The sequence below is a fragment of the Coregonus clupeaformis genome, unplaced genomic scaffold, assembly GCF_020615455.1.
Source record: "Coregonus clupeaformis isolate EN_2021a unplaced genomic scaffold, ASM2061545v1 scaf0006, whole genome shotgun sequence".
NCBI lineage: Eukaryota > Metazoa > Chordata > Actinopteri > Salmoniformes > Salmonidae > Coregonus > Coregonus clupeaformis.
In genome coordinates this window covers 1,103,393-1,121,875 of record NW_025533461.1, presented here as the reverse complement: position 1 = coordinate 1,121,875, position 18,483 = coordinate 1,103,393, and the positions used below count along the sequence as shown (strand labels likewise).

General features: G+C 45.6%; 1 protein-coding gene across 6 annotated transcripts in view; it reads right to left on the bottom strand.

The window, feature by feature from the left end:
* The window catches only part of LOC121574694 (plasma membrane calcium-transporting ATPase 2-like), a 184,747-nt gene that overhangs the window by 10,580 nt on the left and 155,684 nt on the right, over positions 1-18,483 (bottom strand). For all 6 annotated transcript variants that reach the window (XM_045212324.1, XM_041887232.2, XM_045212320.1 and 3 more), the window contains 4 exons: positions 8,969-9,160; positions 8,308-8,521; positions 1,958-2,169; positions 1,258-1,365 (listed from right to left, as the gene is read on the bottom strand). In XM_045212324.1, coding sequence (XP_045068259.1) covers positions 1,258-1,365; positions 1,958-2,169; positions 8,308-8,521; positions 8,969-9,160 — 726 coding nt within the window. The remainder of the gene's footprint in view (positions 1-1,257; positions 1,366-1,957; positions 2,170-8,307; positions 8,522-8,968; positions 9,161-18,483) is intronic.

The window sequence follows — 18,483 nt, the reverse complement described above, 5'->3', positions numbered from 1 at the left end:
TATTTACATTTTACATTTACATTTTAGTCATTTAGCAGACGCTCTTATCCAGAGCGACTTACAGTTAGGGAGTGCATACATTTTTTTTATTTTTCATACTGGCCCCCCGTGGGAATCGAACCCACAACCCTGGCGTTGCAAACGCCATGCTCTACCAACTGAGCTACATCCCTGCCGGCCATTCCCTCCCCTACCCTGGACGACGCTGGGCCAATTATGCACCGCCCCACGGGTCTCCCGGTCACAGCCAGCTACGACAGAGCCTGGATTTGAACCAGGATCTCTAGTGGCACAGCTAGCACTGCGATGCAGTGCCTTAGACCACTGCGCCACTCGGGAGATATTTACATAAGTATTCAGACCCTTTGATATCAGACTCGAAATTGAGCTCAGGTGCATCCTGTTTCCACTGATCATCCTTGAGATGTTTCTACAACTTAATTGGCGTTCCATCTGTGGTAAATTCAATGAAAACCAAGCCATGAGGTCAAAGGAATTGTCCGTAGAGCTCTGAGACAGGATTGTGTCGAGGCACAGATCTGGGGAAGGGTACCAAAACATTTCTGCAGCATTGAAGGTCCCCACAGTGGCCTCCATCATTCTTAAATGGAAGAAGTTTGGAACCACCGAGACTCTTCCTAGAGCTGGCCGCCCGGCCAAACTGAGCAATCGGGGGAGAAGGGCCTTGGTCAGGGAGGTGACCAAGAACCCAATGGTCACTCTGACAGAGCTCCAGAGTTCCTCTGTGGAGATGGGAGAACCTTCCAGAAGGACAACCATCTCTGCAGCACTCAATCAGGCCTTTATGGTAGAGTGGCCAGACAGAAGCCATTCCTCAGTAAAAGGCACATGACAGCCCGCTTGGAGTTTGCCAAAAGGCACCTGAAGGACTCTCAGACCATGAGAAACAAGATTATCTGGTCTGATGAAACCTGATTTCCCTTTGTCATTATGGGGTACTGTGTGTAGATTGATGAGGGGGGAAAAAACAATTGAATACATTTTAGAATAAGGCTGTAACGTAACAAAATGTGGAAAAAGTCAAGGGGTATGAATACTTTCCGAATGCACTGTATCAAGGTGTGTAAAGGTATGGTCAAAGCTATGTAAAGATATGGTTAACGCTATGTCAAGTTTTGTCAAGGCATATAAAGGTATATTTATAGGTACAGTACGTCAAGATATATTTATAGGTATGTCAACGTATATTTATAGGTATGTCAATGTATATTTATAGGTATGTCAATGTATGCTTACCTGTCCCCAGACCAACTCTCCCAGTCCAAGGAAAGTACACCAGCCCCACTTCTCCAAATCCAGAGGAGTACAACTGAACGGCTTCCCTCCAAACTGCACAATCACAAACTTTAAACACACAGATAGGAAACTGCATTATGAAACTGCATGATACCCACACACACACACACGGGGGGGGGAATATAAAACTTCCAAACTGCACGATCACAATCTAGGATCACATACAGATGTGAAATAATTAGCACTTTGCTCCCAGCCGTATGTTTTTCCGCACAAGTAAGAGGCTTCAGCGATCAGGGATCTGTTTTGAAGTCAGAGGCTTCAGCGATCAGGGATCTGTTTTGAAGTCAGAGGCTTCAGCGATCAGGGATCTGTTTTGGTCTCTTGTTTTGGACTATGCATCAGGTCAGGAACAGTGCTGCAGTAAGCTTCAGGTCCTACCCATAATCTGCGTTCCAAATGGTACCCTATTCCCTATATCATGCACTACTTTGACCAGAAAGTATTGCACTCTAAAGGGAATAGGGTGTCATTGCTGTCTGAACTGACGATCAGTCAGGTTAGCATGTAGACGTAGCTTTTGGAGGAAGACTATGGCTGTGTCGCAAATGGCACCCTATTCCCTATGGGCCCTGTTCGAAAGTTGTGCACTATGTAGGGAATTGGCTGCCATTTGGGACACAAGCAACGCTGTACCTACCTGGATGGCGAATGTTCCGAAGACGATGGAACAGAATATGGGGTTCTTGAAGATTCCATCGAAGACGTTCCTCTCTCCGTGTATCTTCCTGGCGTTGATCTCGTTGAAGAGTTGCATGAGGACGAAGGTGTTGAAAATGATGGTGTAGTGTTCTGACGGAGGGGAGTGGAGCGGAGCGTTGCGACCACAGTCTATGTCAAAGATCTGCTCACCTGAGAGACAGAGAGAGAGAGAGAGGGAGAGAGAGAGAGAGAGAGAGAGAGAGAGAGAGAGAGAGAGAGAGAGAGAGAGAGAGAGAGAGAGAGAGAGAGAGAGAGAGAGAGAGAGAGAGAGAGAGAGAGAGAGAGAGAGAGAGACAGAGAGAGAGAGAGAGAGAGAGATAGAGAGAGAGAGAGAGAGAGAGAGAGAGAGACAGAGAGAGAGAGAGAGAGAGAGAGAGAGTGAGAGAGCGAGAGAGAGAGAGAGAGAGACAGAGAGAGAGAGACAGAGAGAGAGAGAGAGAGAGAGAGAGAGAGAGAGAGACAGAGAGAGAGAGAGAGAGAGAGAGAGAGAGAGAGAGAGAGAGAGAGAGAGAAGAGAGACAGAGAGAGAGAGAGAGAGAGAGAGAGAGAGAGAGATAGAGAGAGAGAGAGAGAGAGAGAGAGAGAGAGAGAGTGAGAGAGAGAGAGAGAGAGAGAGAGAGAGAGAGAGAGAGAGAGAGAGAGAGAGAGAGAGAGAGAAGACAGAGAGAGAGAGAGAGAGAGAGAGAGAGAGAGAGAAAGAGACCGATATATTGTTGTTAAAAATCTGCTCACCTGGAGGAATCCCTGTCATTCCAATATATTTTTTTGGTGGGGCTAAAGTAAGCTGGAGTTTGTAGGGGCTGTTTAGAGAAAACCGAACCATGGATTGCAGTTTCTCGCAGCCCATACACTACTTTCAGGGTGTAAAATCCGGAACTTTCCCCTTAAATAGACCAAGGTGTTTGGCTACAACAGAACAATGCTAGCCAGAAGGTTAATTTAATCAAAGTCTTTTGCAATTTTTAGGGCCTTCATCTGACACTACCTGGTATAGAGGTCCTTGATGGCAGGGAGCTTGGCCCCAGTGATGTACTGGGCCGTACACACTACCCTCTGTAGCGCCTTACGGTCAGATCCCGAGCAGTTGCCATACCAGGCGGTGATGAAACCAGTCAGGATGCTCTCGATGGGGCAGCTGTATAACTTTTTGTGGACCCATACCAAATCTTTTCAGTCTCCTTAGGGGGAAAGGTGTTGTCGTGCCCTCTTCATGACTGTCTTGGTGTGTATGGAGTGCGATTGAGATTGCGTCATCTGTGGATCTCTTGAGGCGGTATGCGAATTGGAGTGGGTCTAGGGTTTCCGGGATGATGGTGTTGATGTGAGCCACGACCAGCCTTTCAAAGCACTTCATGGCTACCGATGTGAGTGCTACGGGGCGGTAATCATTTAGGCAGGTTACCTTCGCTTTCTTGGGCACAGGGACTATGGTGGTCTGCATGTAGGTATTAACGACTCGGTCAGGGAGAGGTTGAAAATGTCAGTGAAGACACTTGCCAGTTGGTCTTCACATGCTCGGAGTACACGTCCTGGTAATCTGTCTGGCCCTGCCGGGTTGTGAATGTTGACCTGTCTAAAGGTCTTGCTCACATCGGCTACGGAGAGCGTGATCACACAGTCGTCCGGAACAGCTGGTGCTCTCATGCTTGCTTCAGTGTTGCTTGCCTCGAAGCGAGCATAAAAGGCATTTAGATCGTCTGGTAGGCTCGCGTCACTGTAATCCATGGCTTCTGGTTGGGATATGTACGTACGGTCACTGTGGGGGCGACGTCGTCGATGCACTTATTGATGAAGCCGGTGACTGAGGTCGTATACTCCTCAATGCCATTGGATGAATCCCAGAACATGTTCCAGTCTGTGCTAGCAAAAGAGTCCTGTAGCGTAGCATCTGCGTCATCTGACCACTTCCGTATTGAGCGAGTCACTGGTACTTCCTGCTTCAGTTTTTGCTTGTAAGCAGGAATCAGGAGGATAGAATTATGGTCAGATTTACCAAATGGGGGGCGAGGGAGAGCTTTGTATGCGTCTCTGTGTGTGCAGTAAAGGTGGTCTGGAGTTTTTTTTCCTCTGGTTGTGACATGCTGTTAGAAATTAGGTAAAACTGATTTAAGTTTGCCTGCATTAAAGTCCCCTGCCACTAGGAGCACCTCTTCTGGATGAGTATTTTCTTGTTTTCTTATGGCCTTATACAGCTCGTTGAGTGCGGTCTTAGTGCCAGCATCGATTTGTGGTGGTAAATAGACGGCTACAAAAAATATAGATGAAAACTCTCTTGGTAGATTGGTATTGGCATTTTATTAGGATCCCCATTAGCTGTTGCAAAAGCAGCAGCTACTCTTCCTGGGGTCAACACAAAACATGAAACATGACATAATACAGAACATTAATAGACAAGAACAGCTCAAGGACAGAACTACATATGTTATTTTTTTAAAGACACACACAGCCTAGATATCAATACATACACACAAACTATCTAGGTCAAATAGGGGAGAGGCGTTGTGCCGTGAGGTGTTGCTTTATCAGTTTTTTTGAAACCAGGTTTGCTGTTTATTTTAGCAATATGAGATGGAACGGAGTTCCATGCAATAATGGCTCTATATAATACTGTACGCTTTCTTGAATGTTCTGGATTTGGGGACTGTGAAAAGACCCCTGGTGGCATGTCTGGTGGGGTAAGTGTGTGTGTCTCAACTGCAATGCAAACAATTTGGGATTTTCAATACACTAACGTTTCTTATATAAAGAAGAAGTGATGCAGTCAGTCTGTCCTCAACTCTTAGCCAAGAGAGACTGGCATGCATAGTATTTATATCAGCCCTCTGATTACAAAAAAAGAGCAAGACGTGCCGCTCTGTTTTGGGCCAGCTGCAGCTTAACTAGGTCTTTCCTTGCAGCACTGGACCACACGACTGGACAATAATCAAGATAAGACAAAACTAGAGCCTGCAGGTCTTGCTTTTTGGAGTGTGGTGTCAAAAAAGCAGAGCATCTCTTTATTACAGACAGACCTCTCCCCATCTTTACAACCATTTCATCTATGTGTTTTGACCATGATAGTTTACAATCTAAGGTAACGCCAAGTAATTTAGTCTCCTCAACTTGTTCAACAGCCACACCATTCATTACCAGATTCAGCTGAGGTCTAGAACTTCGTTTTAGAGATGTTCAGGACCAGTTTATTAGTGGCCACCCATTCCAAAAAAGACTGCAACTCTTTGTTAAGGGTTTCGGTGACTTAATTAGCTGTGGTTGCTGATGCGCATATGTTTGAATCATCAGCATACATGGACACACATGCTTTGTTTAATGCCAGTGGCAGGTCATTGGTAAAAATAGAAAAGAGTAGAGGGCCTAGAGAGCTGCCCTGTGGTACACCACACTTTACATGTTTGACATTAGAGAAGCTTCCATTAAAGAAAACCCTTTGAGTTCTATTAGATAGATAGCTCTGAATCCACGATATGGCAGAGGTTGAAAAGCCATAACACATACGTTTTTTCAACAACAGGTTATGGTCAATAATATCAAAGGCTGCACTGAAATCTAACAATACAGCTCCCACAATCTTCTTATTATCAATTTCTTTCAACCAATCATCAGTCATTTGTATCAGTGCAGTACATGTTGAGTGCCCTTCCCTATAAGCATGTTGAAAGTCTGTTAATTTGTTTACAGAGAAATAGCATTGTATTTGGTCAATTTCTTCCAAAAGTTTGCTAAGAGCTGGCAGCAAGATTATAGGTCTACTGTTAGAACCAGTAAAGGCTGCTTTACCATTCTTGGGTAGCTGAATTACTTTGGCTTCCCTCCAGGCCTGAGGACAAAGACTTTCCTCTAGGCTCAGATTAAAGATATGACAGATAGGAGTGGCTATAGAGCTTTCCATCTAAGTTGTCAATGCCAGGAGATTTGTCATTATTGATCGATAACAATAATTTTTCCACCTCTCCCACACTAACTTTACAAAATTCAAACTTGCAATGCTTTTCATCCATTATTAGTTTTTTTATGCATGAATATGATGGCCCACTGTTCATTGTTGGCATTTCCTGCCTAAGTTTGCTCACTTTGCCAATGAAGTAATCATTAAAATAATTGCCATCATCAAATCGTTTTGTGATGAATAAGCCATCTGATTCGATGAAAGATTGAGTTGAAATTGTCTTTCTGCCCATCATTTCATTGAAAGTACTTTTTTCCATCATTCTTTATATCATTGATCTTGGCTTTATAATACAGTTTCTTCTTCTTTTTGTTGAGTTTAGTCACATAATTTCTCAATTTGCAGTAAGTCAACCAGTCAGATGTGCAGCCAGACTTATTAGCCACTCCTTTTGCCCCGTCTCTTTCAACCAGACAGTTTTTCAATTCCTCATCAATCCATGGAGCCTTAACAGTTCTAACAGTCAGTTTCTTAACAGGTGCATGTTTATCAATCATTGGAAGAAGCTATTTCATAAATTCATCAAGTGCAGCGTCTGGATGCTCCTTATTAATCACATCAGACCAACAAATGTCTGTAACATCATCGACATAAGAGTCACAGCAACATCTATTGTATGATCCCTTATACACTATTTTAGGCCCAGCTTTTGGAACTTTGGCTTTCCTGGTTATAGCCACTGGATATAGCCACTAGCTTCCTGGATATATGTGATCACTGCATCCAATGGGTACGGATACAGCTTTAGAACAAAGTTCTACAGTATTAGTACAAATGTGATCGATACATGTGGATGATCTTGTTCCTGTAGTGTTTGAAAAACACCCTGGTAGGTTGATTAATAACGTGAACCAGAATACAGGCACTGGTTACAGTGAGAAGCTTCCTCTTGAGCAGACAGCTTGATGAAAACCAGTCAATATTCAGGTCCCCAAGAAAGTAGACCTCTCTGTTTACATCACATACACTATCAAGCATTTCACACATATTATTTAGATACTGACTGTTCACACTTGGTGACCTATAGCAACACCCCAAAAGAAAAGGCTTTAGAAATGGCAAGTGAACCTGCAACCACAACACTTCAATAACACTTCATTTATTTATTAACACTTGACATAAGATCTTCTCTAAGCATTACAGGGATAGGGCTCTGAATATATACAGCAACACCTCCCCCATAAGCATTCCTGTCTCTTCTATAGATGTTATATCCTTGTATTGCTACTGCTGTATCATCAAATGAATTATCCAAGTGAGTCTCAGAAATGGCTAATATATGAATATTATCTGATGTTAGCAAGTTATTGATTTCATGAACCTTATTTCTAAGGCTACATATATTAATATGGGCTATTTTCAGCCCTTTCCTGGGCAGTTTATCAGAGATCGACATAATACTGGAAAGAGCAAACAAAGCAAGATAAATAAAATATATTCAGCAGTCCATTAATCAATTGGTGTGTGTGTGTGTGTGTGTGTGTGCTGTGGGTTGAAGCTACGAGATAGTGTGGTCTACAGCTTATCATGAGGTACTCTACCTCAAGTGAGCAATACCTTGAGACTTCCTTAATATTAGACATCGTGCACCAGCTGTTATTGACAAATAGACACACACCCCCACCCCTCGTCTTACCAGACGTAGCTGTTCTGTCCTGCCGATGCACGGAAAACCCAGCCAACTGTATATTATCCCTGTCTTTATTCAGCCATGACTCTGTGAAACATAATATATTACAGTTTTTAATGTCCCGTTGGTAGGATAGTCTCGAACGGAGCTCATCCAGTTTATTCTCCAGTGATTGCACGTTAGCCAATAGAACGGATGGTAGTGTCGGGTTACCCACTCGCTGACGAGTTCTCACTAGGCACGCCGATCTCCGCCCCCTGTATTTCCATCTTTTCTTCACGCGTATGACAGGGATTTGGGCCTGGTCTCGGAGAAACAGTATATCCTTCGCGTCAGACTCATTAAAGAAAAAATCTTCGTCCAGTCCGAGGTGAGTAATCGCTGTTCCGATATCCAGAAGCTCTTTTCGGTCATAAGAGAGTCTATGCAGCAACATTGTGTACAAAATAAGTTACAAACAATGTGAAAAAAAACACACAAAATTGCACAGTTGGTTAGGAGCCCGTAAAACGGCAGCCATCCCCTCCGGCACCATTATCATCCTAGCTGTCTGTCTGTCTAAGCCGCTGCCTCTGGATTCCGGAACACATAAACTGGGTTCTAATCCGGCCCACTGTTATTTCAGCACACCATCTCCTCTGCCTGTCCTCTCTCTATATATTGTCCAATAAATAACAGATAGGAGAGGACTGATAAAATAATAATGACGTACCGACGAACAGCAGGGAGAAGATGATCACCAGCTGGTAGATGCCGTGTCCCAGGATGTTCTTGGTCATGGTGCTGGAGATCAGCGGTTTGTTGCGGCCGTACGGTTTCCTCATCAGCAGGGCCTCGGTGGGGGGCTCGGTCGCCAGGGCCAGGGACGCAAAGGTGTCCATTATCAGGTTCACCCACAGCATCTGGACCGCCTTCAGGGGAGAATCCTACAGGAACACACAAGGGGTGGTTAACATGACACTATAGCAGTTACTCTATCTACAAACAACTGGACTGTCTTCAGGGGTGAATCCTACAGGAACACACAGACTGTCTTCAGGGGTGAATCCTACAGGAACACACAGACTGTGTGTGTGTGGTGTGTGTGTGTGTGTGTGTGTGTGTGTGTGTGTGTGTGTGTGTGTGTGTGTGTGTGTGTGTGTGTGTGTGTGTGTGTGTGTGTGTGTGTGTGTGTGTGTGTGTGTGTGTGTGTGTGTGTGTGTGTGTGTGTGTGTGTGTGTGTGTGTGTGTGTGTGTGGTGTGTGTGGTGTGTGTGTGTGTGTGTGTGTGTGTGTGTGTGTGTGTGTGTGTGTGTGTGTGTGTGTGTGTGTGTGTGTGTGTGTGTGTGTGTGTGTGTGTGTGTGTGTGTGTGTGTGTGTGTGTGTGTGTGTTACCTGTGTGATGCAGGCCCCAGTGAAGGCCACTATGACAGCCACCACGTTGACAGTCAGCTGGAACTGGAGGAACTTGGAGATGCTGTCGTAGACGTTCCTCCCCCACATCACAGCCTTCACTATACTACTGAAGTTATCATCCGTTAATATGATGTCAGACGCCTCCTTGGCCACGTCTGTACCGGCTATGCCCTGGAGAGAGAAGAGGTATGGTTTAATACCGGCTATGCCCTGGAGAGAGAAGAGGTATGGTTAAATACCGGCTATGCCCTGGAGAGAGAAGAGGTATGGTTAAATACCAGCTATAACCTGGAGAGAAGAGGTATGGTTTAATACCGGCTATAACCTGGAGAGAGAAGAGGTATGGTTTAATACTGGCTATACCCTGGAGAGAGAAGAGGTATGGTTAAATACTGGCTATAACCTGGAGAGAAGAGGTATGGTTTAATACCGGCTATGCCCTGGAGAGAGAAGAGGTATGGTTTAATACCGGCTATAACCTGGAGAGAGAAGAGGTATGGTTTAATACCGGCTATAACCTGGAGAGAAGAGGTATGGTTTAATACCGGCTATAACCTGGAGAGAGAAGAGGTATGGTTTAATACCGGCTATAACCTGGAGAGAGAAGAGGTATGGTTTAATACCGGCTATAACCTGGAGAGAGAAGAGGTATGGTTTAATACCGGCTATAACCTGGAGAGAGAAGAGGTATGGTTTAATACCGGCTATAACCTGGAGAGAGAAGAGGTATGGTTTAATACCGGCTATAACCTGGAGAGAAGAGGTATGGTTTAATACCGGCTATAACCTGGAGAGAGAAGAGGTATGGTTTAATACCGGCTATAACCTGGAGAGAGAAGAGGTATGGTTTAATACCGGCTATAACCTGGAGAGAGAAGAGGTATGGTTTAATACTGGCTATAACCTGGAGAGAGAAGATGTATGGTTTAATACTGGCTATAACCTGGAGAGAGAAGAGGTATGGTTTAATACCGGCTATAACCTGGAGAGAGAAGAGGTATTGTTTAATACTGGCTATAACCTGGAGAGAGAAGAGGTATGGTTTAATACCGGCTATAACCTGGAGAGAGAAGAGGTATGGTTTAATACTGGCTATAACCTGGAGAGAGAAGAGGTATGGTTTAATACTGGCTATAACCTGGAGAGAAGAGGTATGGTTTAATACTGGCTATAACCTGGAGAGAAGAGGTATGGTTTAATACCGGCTATAACCTGGAGAGAGAAGAGGTATGGTTTAATACCGGCTATACCCTGGAGAGAGAAGAGGTATGGTTTAATACCAGCTATACCCTGGAGAGAGAAGAGGTATGGTTTAATACCGGCTATAACCTGGAGAGAGAAGAGGTATGGTTTAATACTGGCTATAACCTGGAGAGAGAAGAGCTATGGTTTAATACTGGCTATAACCTGGAGAGAGAAGAGGTATGGTTTAATACCGGCTATAACCTGGAGAGAGAAGAGGTATGGTTTAATACCGGCTATAACCTGGAGAGAGAAGAGGTATGGTTTAATACTGGCTATAACCTGGAGAGAAGAGGTATGGTTTAATACCGGCTATAACCTGGAGAGAGAAGAGCTATGGTTTAATACCGGCTATAACCTGGTTTAATGGGTGTGTTTTTACATTTTTAATACGTTTTTGTTCTGCATCCTTCTTGTAAAACAGCATTTTATAATTATAATAGCAAAATTAATACAGTGAGGGAAAAAATTATTTGATCCCCTGCTGATTTTGTACGTTTGCCCACTGACAAAGACATGATCAGTCTATAATTTTAATGGTAGGTTTATTTGAACAGTGAGAGACAGAATAACAACAAAAAAATCCAGAAAAACGCATGTCAAAAATGTTATAAATTAATTAGCATTTTAATGAGGGAAATAAGTATTTGACCCCTCTGCAAAACATGACTTAGTACTTGGTGGCAAAACCCTTGTTGGCAATCACAGAGGTCAGACGTTTCTTGTAGTTCTTGCACACATCTCAGGAGGGATTTTGTCCCACTCCTCTTTGCAGATCTTCTCCAAGTCATTAAGGTTTCGAGGCTGACGTTTGGCAACTCGAACCTTCAGCTCCCTCCACAGATTTTCTATGGGATTAAGGTCTGGAGACTGGATAGGCCACTCCAGGACCTTAATGTGCTTCTTCTTGAGCCACTCCTTTGTTGCCATGGCCATGTGTTTTGGGTCATTGTCATGCTGGAATACCCATCCACGACCCATTTTCAATGCCCTGGCTGAGGGAAGGAGGTTCTCACCCAAGATTTGACGGTATATGGCCCCGTCCATCGTCCTTTTGATGCGGTGAAGTTGTCCTGTCCCCTTAGCAGAAAAACACCCCCAAAGCATAATGTTTCCACCTCCATGTTTGACGGTGGGGATGGTGTTCTTGGGGTCATCGGCAGCATTCCTCCTCCTCCAAACACAGCGAGTTGAGTTGATGCCAAACAGTTCGATTTTGGTCTCATCTGACCACAACACTTTCACCCAGTTCTCTGAATCATTCAGATGTTCATTGGCAAACTTCAGATGGCCCTGTATATGTGCTTTCTTGAGCAGGGGGACCTTGCGGGTGCTGCAGAATTTCAGTCCTTCACGGCATAGTGTGTTACCAATTGTTTTCTTGGTAACTATGGTCCCAGCTGCCTTGAGATCATTGACAAGATTCTCCCGTGTAGTTCTGGGCTGATTCCTCACCGTTCTCATGATCATTGCAACTCCACGAGGTGAGATCTTGCATGGAGCCCCAGGCCGAGGCAGATTGACAGTTATTTTGTGTTTCTTCCATTTGTGAATAATCGCACCAACTGTTGTCACCTTCTCACCAAGCTGCTTGGCGATGGTCTTGTAGCCCATTCCAGCCTTGTGTAGGTCTACAATCTTGTTCCTGACATCCTTTGGTCTTGGCCATGGTGGAGAGTTTGGAATCTGATTGATTGATTGCTTCTGTGGACAGTTGTCTTTTATACATTGATTGATTGCTTCTGTGGACAGGTGTCTTTTATACAGGTAACAAGCTGAGATTAGGAGCACTCCCTTTAAGAGTGTGCTCCTAATCTCAGCTCATTACCTATATAAAAGACACCTGGGAGCCAGAAATCTTTCTGATTGAGAGGGGGTCAAATACTTATTTCCCTCATTAAAATGCAAATCAATTTATAACATTTTTGACAAGCGTTTTTCTGGATTTTTTTGTTGTTATTCTGTCTCTCACTGTTCAAACAAACCTACCATTAAAATTATAGACTGATCATTTCTTTGTCAGTGGGCAAACGTACAAAATCAACAGGGGATCAAATACTTTTTTCCCTCACTGTATATATATATATATATATAATCCTAAGTATTATTAGAAGCAGGAAGACATTCTCAATTTGTCTGTCATAGTTGACGTGTACCTATGATGAAACACCAGCTGCACGGGTAACCATAATTGTGTGCTAGCATGTCTGTGTGTGTGTGTGTGCGTGCGTGCGTTTTTGTGTGTGTATATGTGTGTGTGTGTGTGTGTGTGTATGTGTGTGTGTGTGTGTACGTGTGTGTGTGTGTGCGTGTGTGTGCGTGTGTGTGTGTGTGCGTGTGTGTGTGCGTGTGTGTGTGTGTGTGTGTATGTGTGTGTGTGTGTGTACGTGTGTGTGTGTGTGTGTGCGTGTGTGTGCGTGTGTGTGTGTGTGTGTGTGCGTGTATGTGCGTGTGTGTGTGAGTGTGTGTGTGTGTGCGTGCGTGTGTGTGCGTGCGTGTGTGTCTGTGTGTGTGTGTGTCTGTGTGTGTGTGTTTGTGTGTGTATGTGTGTGTGTGTGTGTGTGTGTGTGCGTGCGTGTGTGTGCGTGCGTGTGTGTCTGAGTGTGTGTGTGTCTGTGTGTGTGTGTGTGTGTGTGTGTGTATGTGTGTGTGTGTGTGTGTGTATGTATGTGTATGTATGTGTGTGTGTGTGTGTGTGTATATGTGTGTGTGTGTGTGTCTGTGTGTGTGTGTCTGTGTGTGTGTGTGTGTGTGTGTGTGTGTGTGTGCGTGCGTGCGTGCATGTGTGTATGTGTGTGTGTATGTGTGTGTGTGTGTGTGTGTGTGTGTGTCTGTGTGTGTGTGTGTGTGTGTGTGTGCGTGCGTGCGTGTGTGTGTGTGTGTGTGTGTATGTGTGTGTGTGTGTGTGTGTGTGTGCGTGTATGTGTGTGTGTGTGTGTGTGTGTGTGTGTGTGTGTGTGTGTGTGTGTGTGTGTGTGTGTGTGTGTGTGTGTGTGTGTGTGTGTGTGTGTGTGTGTGTGTGTGTGTGTGTGTTGCATGTGAGCCGAGGCCATGCTGTAACTTATTTATGTTGTTCAAGGAGCAGCCTGAGGGATAGTCCTCTGGGAGCAGCGCTTGACTTAACACACACACACACACACACACACACACACACACACACACACACACACACACACACACACACACACACACACACACACACACACACACACACACACACACACACACACACACACACACACACACACACACACACACAGCAGAGAAGAGAAGAGCTGCAGGCTGCCCAGCCTGCCTGTTTGAAGTGCTGAAAACCAAACAGTTATTTCTACGCCACGAGGTTCAACGCAGAAACCATAGACGTATAAAATCGAGCACACAGCCCTGCAACCTCCATAGACAAACATTGGCAGTAGAATGGCCTTACTGAAGAGCTCAGTGACTTTCAACGTGGCACCATCATAGGATGCCACCTTTCCAACAAGTCAGTTCGTCAAATTTCAGCCCTGCTAGAGCTGCCCCGGTCAACTGTAAGTGCTGTTATTGTGAAGTGGAAACGTTTAGGAGCAACAACGGCTCAGCCGCGAAGTGGTAGGCCACACAAGCTCACAGAACGGGACTGCCAAGTGCTGAAGCGTGTAGTGCGTAAAAATCTTCTGTCCTCGGGCGCAACCCATAATACCTAGTTCCAAACTGCCTCTGGAAGCAACGTCAGCACAAGAACTGTTCGTCGGAAGCTTCATGAAATGGGTTTCTATGGCTGAGCAGCCGCACACAAGCCAAAGATTACCATACGCAATGCCAAGCGTCGGCTGGAGTAAAGCTCGCCGCCATTGGACTCTGGAGCAGTGGAAACGCGTTCTCTGGAGTGATGAATCACGCTTCACCATCTGGCAGTCCGACGGATTAATCAGGGTTTGGTGGATGCCAGAAGAACGCTACCTTCCCCAATGCATAATGCCAACTGTAAAGTTTGGTGGAGGAGGAATAATGATCTGGGGCTGTTTTTCATGGTTCGGGCTAGGCCCCTTAGTTCCAGTGAAGGGAAATCTTTACACTACAGCATACAATGATAATGTAGACTATTCTGTGCTTTCAACTTTGTGGCAACAGTTTGGGGAAGGCCCTTTCTTGTTTCAGCAAGACAATGACCCTGTGCACAAAGCGAGGTCCATACAGAAATGGTTTGTCGAGATCGGTGTGGAAGAACTTGACTGGCCTGCACAGAGCCCTGACCTCAACCCCATCGAACACCTTTGGGATTAATTGGAAACGACTGCGAGCCAGGCCTAATCGCCCACGGAAGCAAGTCCCCGCAGCAATGTTCCAACATCTAGTGGAAAGCCTTCCCAGAAGAGTGGAGGCTGTTATAGCAGCAAATGGGGGACCAAGTCCATATTAATGCCCATGATTTTGGAATGAGATGTTCGACGAGCAGGTGTCCACATATTTTTGGTCATGTAGTGTATGTTGGCATGTCTGTGGGCTGAAGCACGCAGATAGAGCAAGTATCAGTAGTGACAGTCAAGGAGCCTCGCTGTCTGTGCTTCTTGTGATGGGTTGTAAATCATCATGGGCTGCAGAGCAGCTCTGCTGTCCTCAGAACTGGATAATTATAAACTGATTCCCATTTTTTCCTCCTCTCTTATTAGGTCTAATTAATTAAGTTAAGTTAAATTAAGGCTAATATCTATCTGTGTTGTAGGTAGGTTGCACATTGCTATAGTAACATGGACATAGGCCTAGGCTACTATCTACCAGCCAGCTCTAGCCTGGACAATTATCGCACATCGCGCTATCGAGCCAGAGCATATCGAATTTTCTGCCGGAATCACTGGACCTTAACACCGGATCATCGGAACTAGCTAGCTGCAACCGAGTGGCTGTTGTTGTTGTTGGCTAATCACCACTGTCCAAAGCTAGCCCCAGTTAGCATTGAGCTAGCCTCGAGCCAGGCCCATCTCCCGGCTATTACATTTACATTTTACATTTTAGTCATTTAGCAGACGCTCTTATCCAGAGCGACTTACAGTTAGTGAGTGCATACATTATATATTTTAATTTTTTCATACTGGCCCCCCCCCCCGTGGGAATCGAACCCACAACCCTGGCGTTGCAAACGCCATGCTCTACCAACATCCCCTGCCGGCCATTCTCTCCCCTACCCTGGACGACGCTGGGCCAATTGTGCGCCGCTCCATGGGCTATCTACCTCTCTGTCAACCGGATGGGACCTCCTAGTGTTGACACGGAGCCCCGCCGATCCATCACGACTGGTCTGCCGACGTAATCGTCTGATGTGGTTTCAACAGGCTTCCCATTGCGACGACCACGAAGATCCATCTGCTAGCCCCGGCCCGCTAGTACACGCAAACAACAGCCGTGCCTCCTGCTCGCCTGTGCTTTAGCAGCCTACAATCTGCTCCCGGACTTACTTAGTGCTGTTCACTGGACCTTATGATCACTCAGCTACACAGCTAATGCCTGCTGGACTGTTCCTTTACACGGTACCCCATCCTGTTTATCTGTTTAGCCTCAGCCCAAATTTTCGGCACCATTAACAGTTGTTGTCGTAGCCCTCTCGAATAACGCCTGTGATTGCGTTATGCCTTTCTCCCATGTCAATATACCTAGCCATTTGCTGTTTGGGTTAGTTCTTATTATACAATTTCACTGTAGAGCCCCAAGTTCAGCTCAACCAGCCTCAGAGAGCTCCTTTGTCCCACCCACCATACACGCGGAGACCGGCTCAATCAGTACCCCCAGTGATGCTATCTCTTTCATAGTTACCCAATGCTTAGGTGTACCTCCACTGTACTCATATCCTTCCATATCCTTGTCTGTACATAATGCCCTGAATCAATTCTACAACGCCCGGAAATCTGCCCCTCTTCTCTGTACCCAACGCACTAGAAGACCAGTTCTTAAAGCCTTTAGCCGTATCCTTATTCTATTCCTCCTCTGTTCCTCTGGTGATGTAGAGGTTAAACCAGGCCCTGTAGCCCCCAGTATCACTCTTACTCCCCAGGCGCTATCATTTGTTGACTTCTGTAACCGTAAATGCCTTAGTTTCTTGCATGTTAACATCAGAAGTCCTCCCCAAGTGTGAGTTATTCACTGCGTTAGCACACTCTGCCAACCCTGATGTTCTAGCAGTGTCTGAATCCTGGCTTAGGAAGGCCACCAAAAATTCAGAAATGTCCATTCCGAACTACAACATTTTCCGTCTAGATAGAACTGCCAAAGGGGGCGGAGTTGCAATCTACTGTAGAGATAGCCTGCAGAGCTCTATCATACTATCCAGGTCTGTGCCCAAACAGTTTGAGCTTCTACTTCTAAAAATCCACCTTTACAGAAATAAGTCTCTCACTGTTGCCGCTTGATACAGACCCCCCTCAGCCCCCAGTTGTGCCCTGGACACCATATGTGAATTGCTTGCCCCCTATCTATCCTCAGAGTTCGTACTGCTTGGTGACCTAAACTGGGATATGCTTAACACCCCGGCCGTCCTAAAATCTAAACTAGATGCCCTCAATCTCACACAAATTATCAAGAAACCTACCAGGTACAACCCTAAATCCGTAAACATGGGCACCTTCATAGATATCATCCTGACTAATTTACCCTCTAAATACACCTCCGCTGTCTTCAACCAGGATCTCAGCGATCACTGCCTCATTGCCTGCGTCCGTAATGGGTCCGCGGTCAAACGACCAACCCTCATCACTGTCAAACGCTCCCTAAAACACTTCAGCGAGCAGGCCTTTCTAATTGACCTGGCCCGGGTATCCTGGATGGATGTTGACCTCATTCCGTCAGTAGAGGATGCCTGGATGTTCTTCAAAAGTGCTTTCCTCTCCATCTTAAATAAGCATGCCCCATTCAAAAAATGCAGAACTAAGAACAGATATAGCCCCTGGTTAACCCCAGACTTGACTGCCCTTGACCAGCACAAAAACATCCTGTGGTGTACTGCACTTTCATCGAACAGCCACCGCGATATGCAACTTTTCAGGGAAGTCAGGAACCAATAAAACACAAGCAGTTAGGAAAGCAAAAGCTAGCTTTTTCAAATGGAAATTTGCATCCTGTAGCACTAACTCCAAAAAGTTTTGGGACACTGTAAAGTCCATGGAGAATAAGAGCAACTCCTCCCAGCTACCCTTTGCACTGAGGCTAGGAAACACTGTTACCACCGATAAATCTACGATAATCGAGAATTTCAATAAGCATTTTGCTACAGCTGGCCATGCTTTCCATCTGGCTACCCCTACCCTGGCCACCAGCTCTGCACCCTCCGCTGCAACTTGCCCATGCCCCCCCCCCCGCTTCTCCTTCACCCAAATTCAGATGGCTGATGTCCTGAAAGAGCTGCTAAATCTGGACCCCTACAAATCATCTGGGCTAGACAATCTGGACCCTTTCTTTCTAAAATTAGCCGCCGAAATTGTCGCAACCCCTATTACTAGCCTGTTCAACCTCTCTTTCGTATCGTCTGAGATCCCCAGAGATTGGAAAGCTGTCGCAGTCATTCCCCTCTTCAAAGGGGGTGACACTCTAAATCCAAACTGTTACAGACCTATATCCATCCTGCCCTGCCTTTCGAAAGTTTTTGAAAGCCAAGTTAACATACAGATCACCAACCATTTCGAAACCTATCGTACCTTCTCCGCTATGCAATCTGGTTTCCGAGCTGGTCACGGGTGCACCTCAGCCACGCTCAAGGTCCTAAACGATATAATGACCGTGATCGATATAAGACAGTACTGTGCAGCTGTCTTCATCGACCTGGCCAAGGCTTTTGACTCTGTCAATCACCGCATTCTTATTGGGAGACTAAATAGCCTTGGTTTCTCAAATGACTGCCTCGCCTGGTTCACCAACTACTTCTCAGATAGAGTAGAGTTCAATGTGTCAAATCGGAGGGCCTGTTGTCTGGACTTCTGGCAGTCTCTATGGGGGTGCCACAGGGTTCAATTCTCGGGCCGACTCTATTCTCTGTGTATATCAATGATTTCGCTCTTGCTGCTGGTGACTCTCAGATCCACCTCTACGCAGACGACACCATTTTGTATACATCTGGCCCTTCATTGGACACTGTGTTAACAAACCTCCAAACAAGCTTCAACGCCATACAACACTCCTTCCGTGGCCTCCAACTGCTCTTAAACGCTAGTAAAACTAAATGCATGCTCTTTAATCGAACGCTGCTTGCACCCGCCCGCCCGACTAGAATCACTACTCTCGGCGGG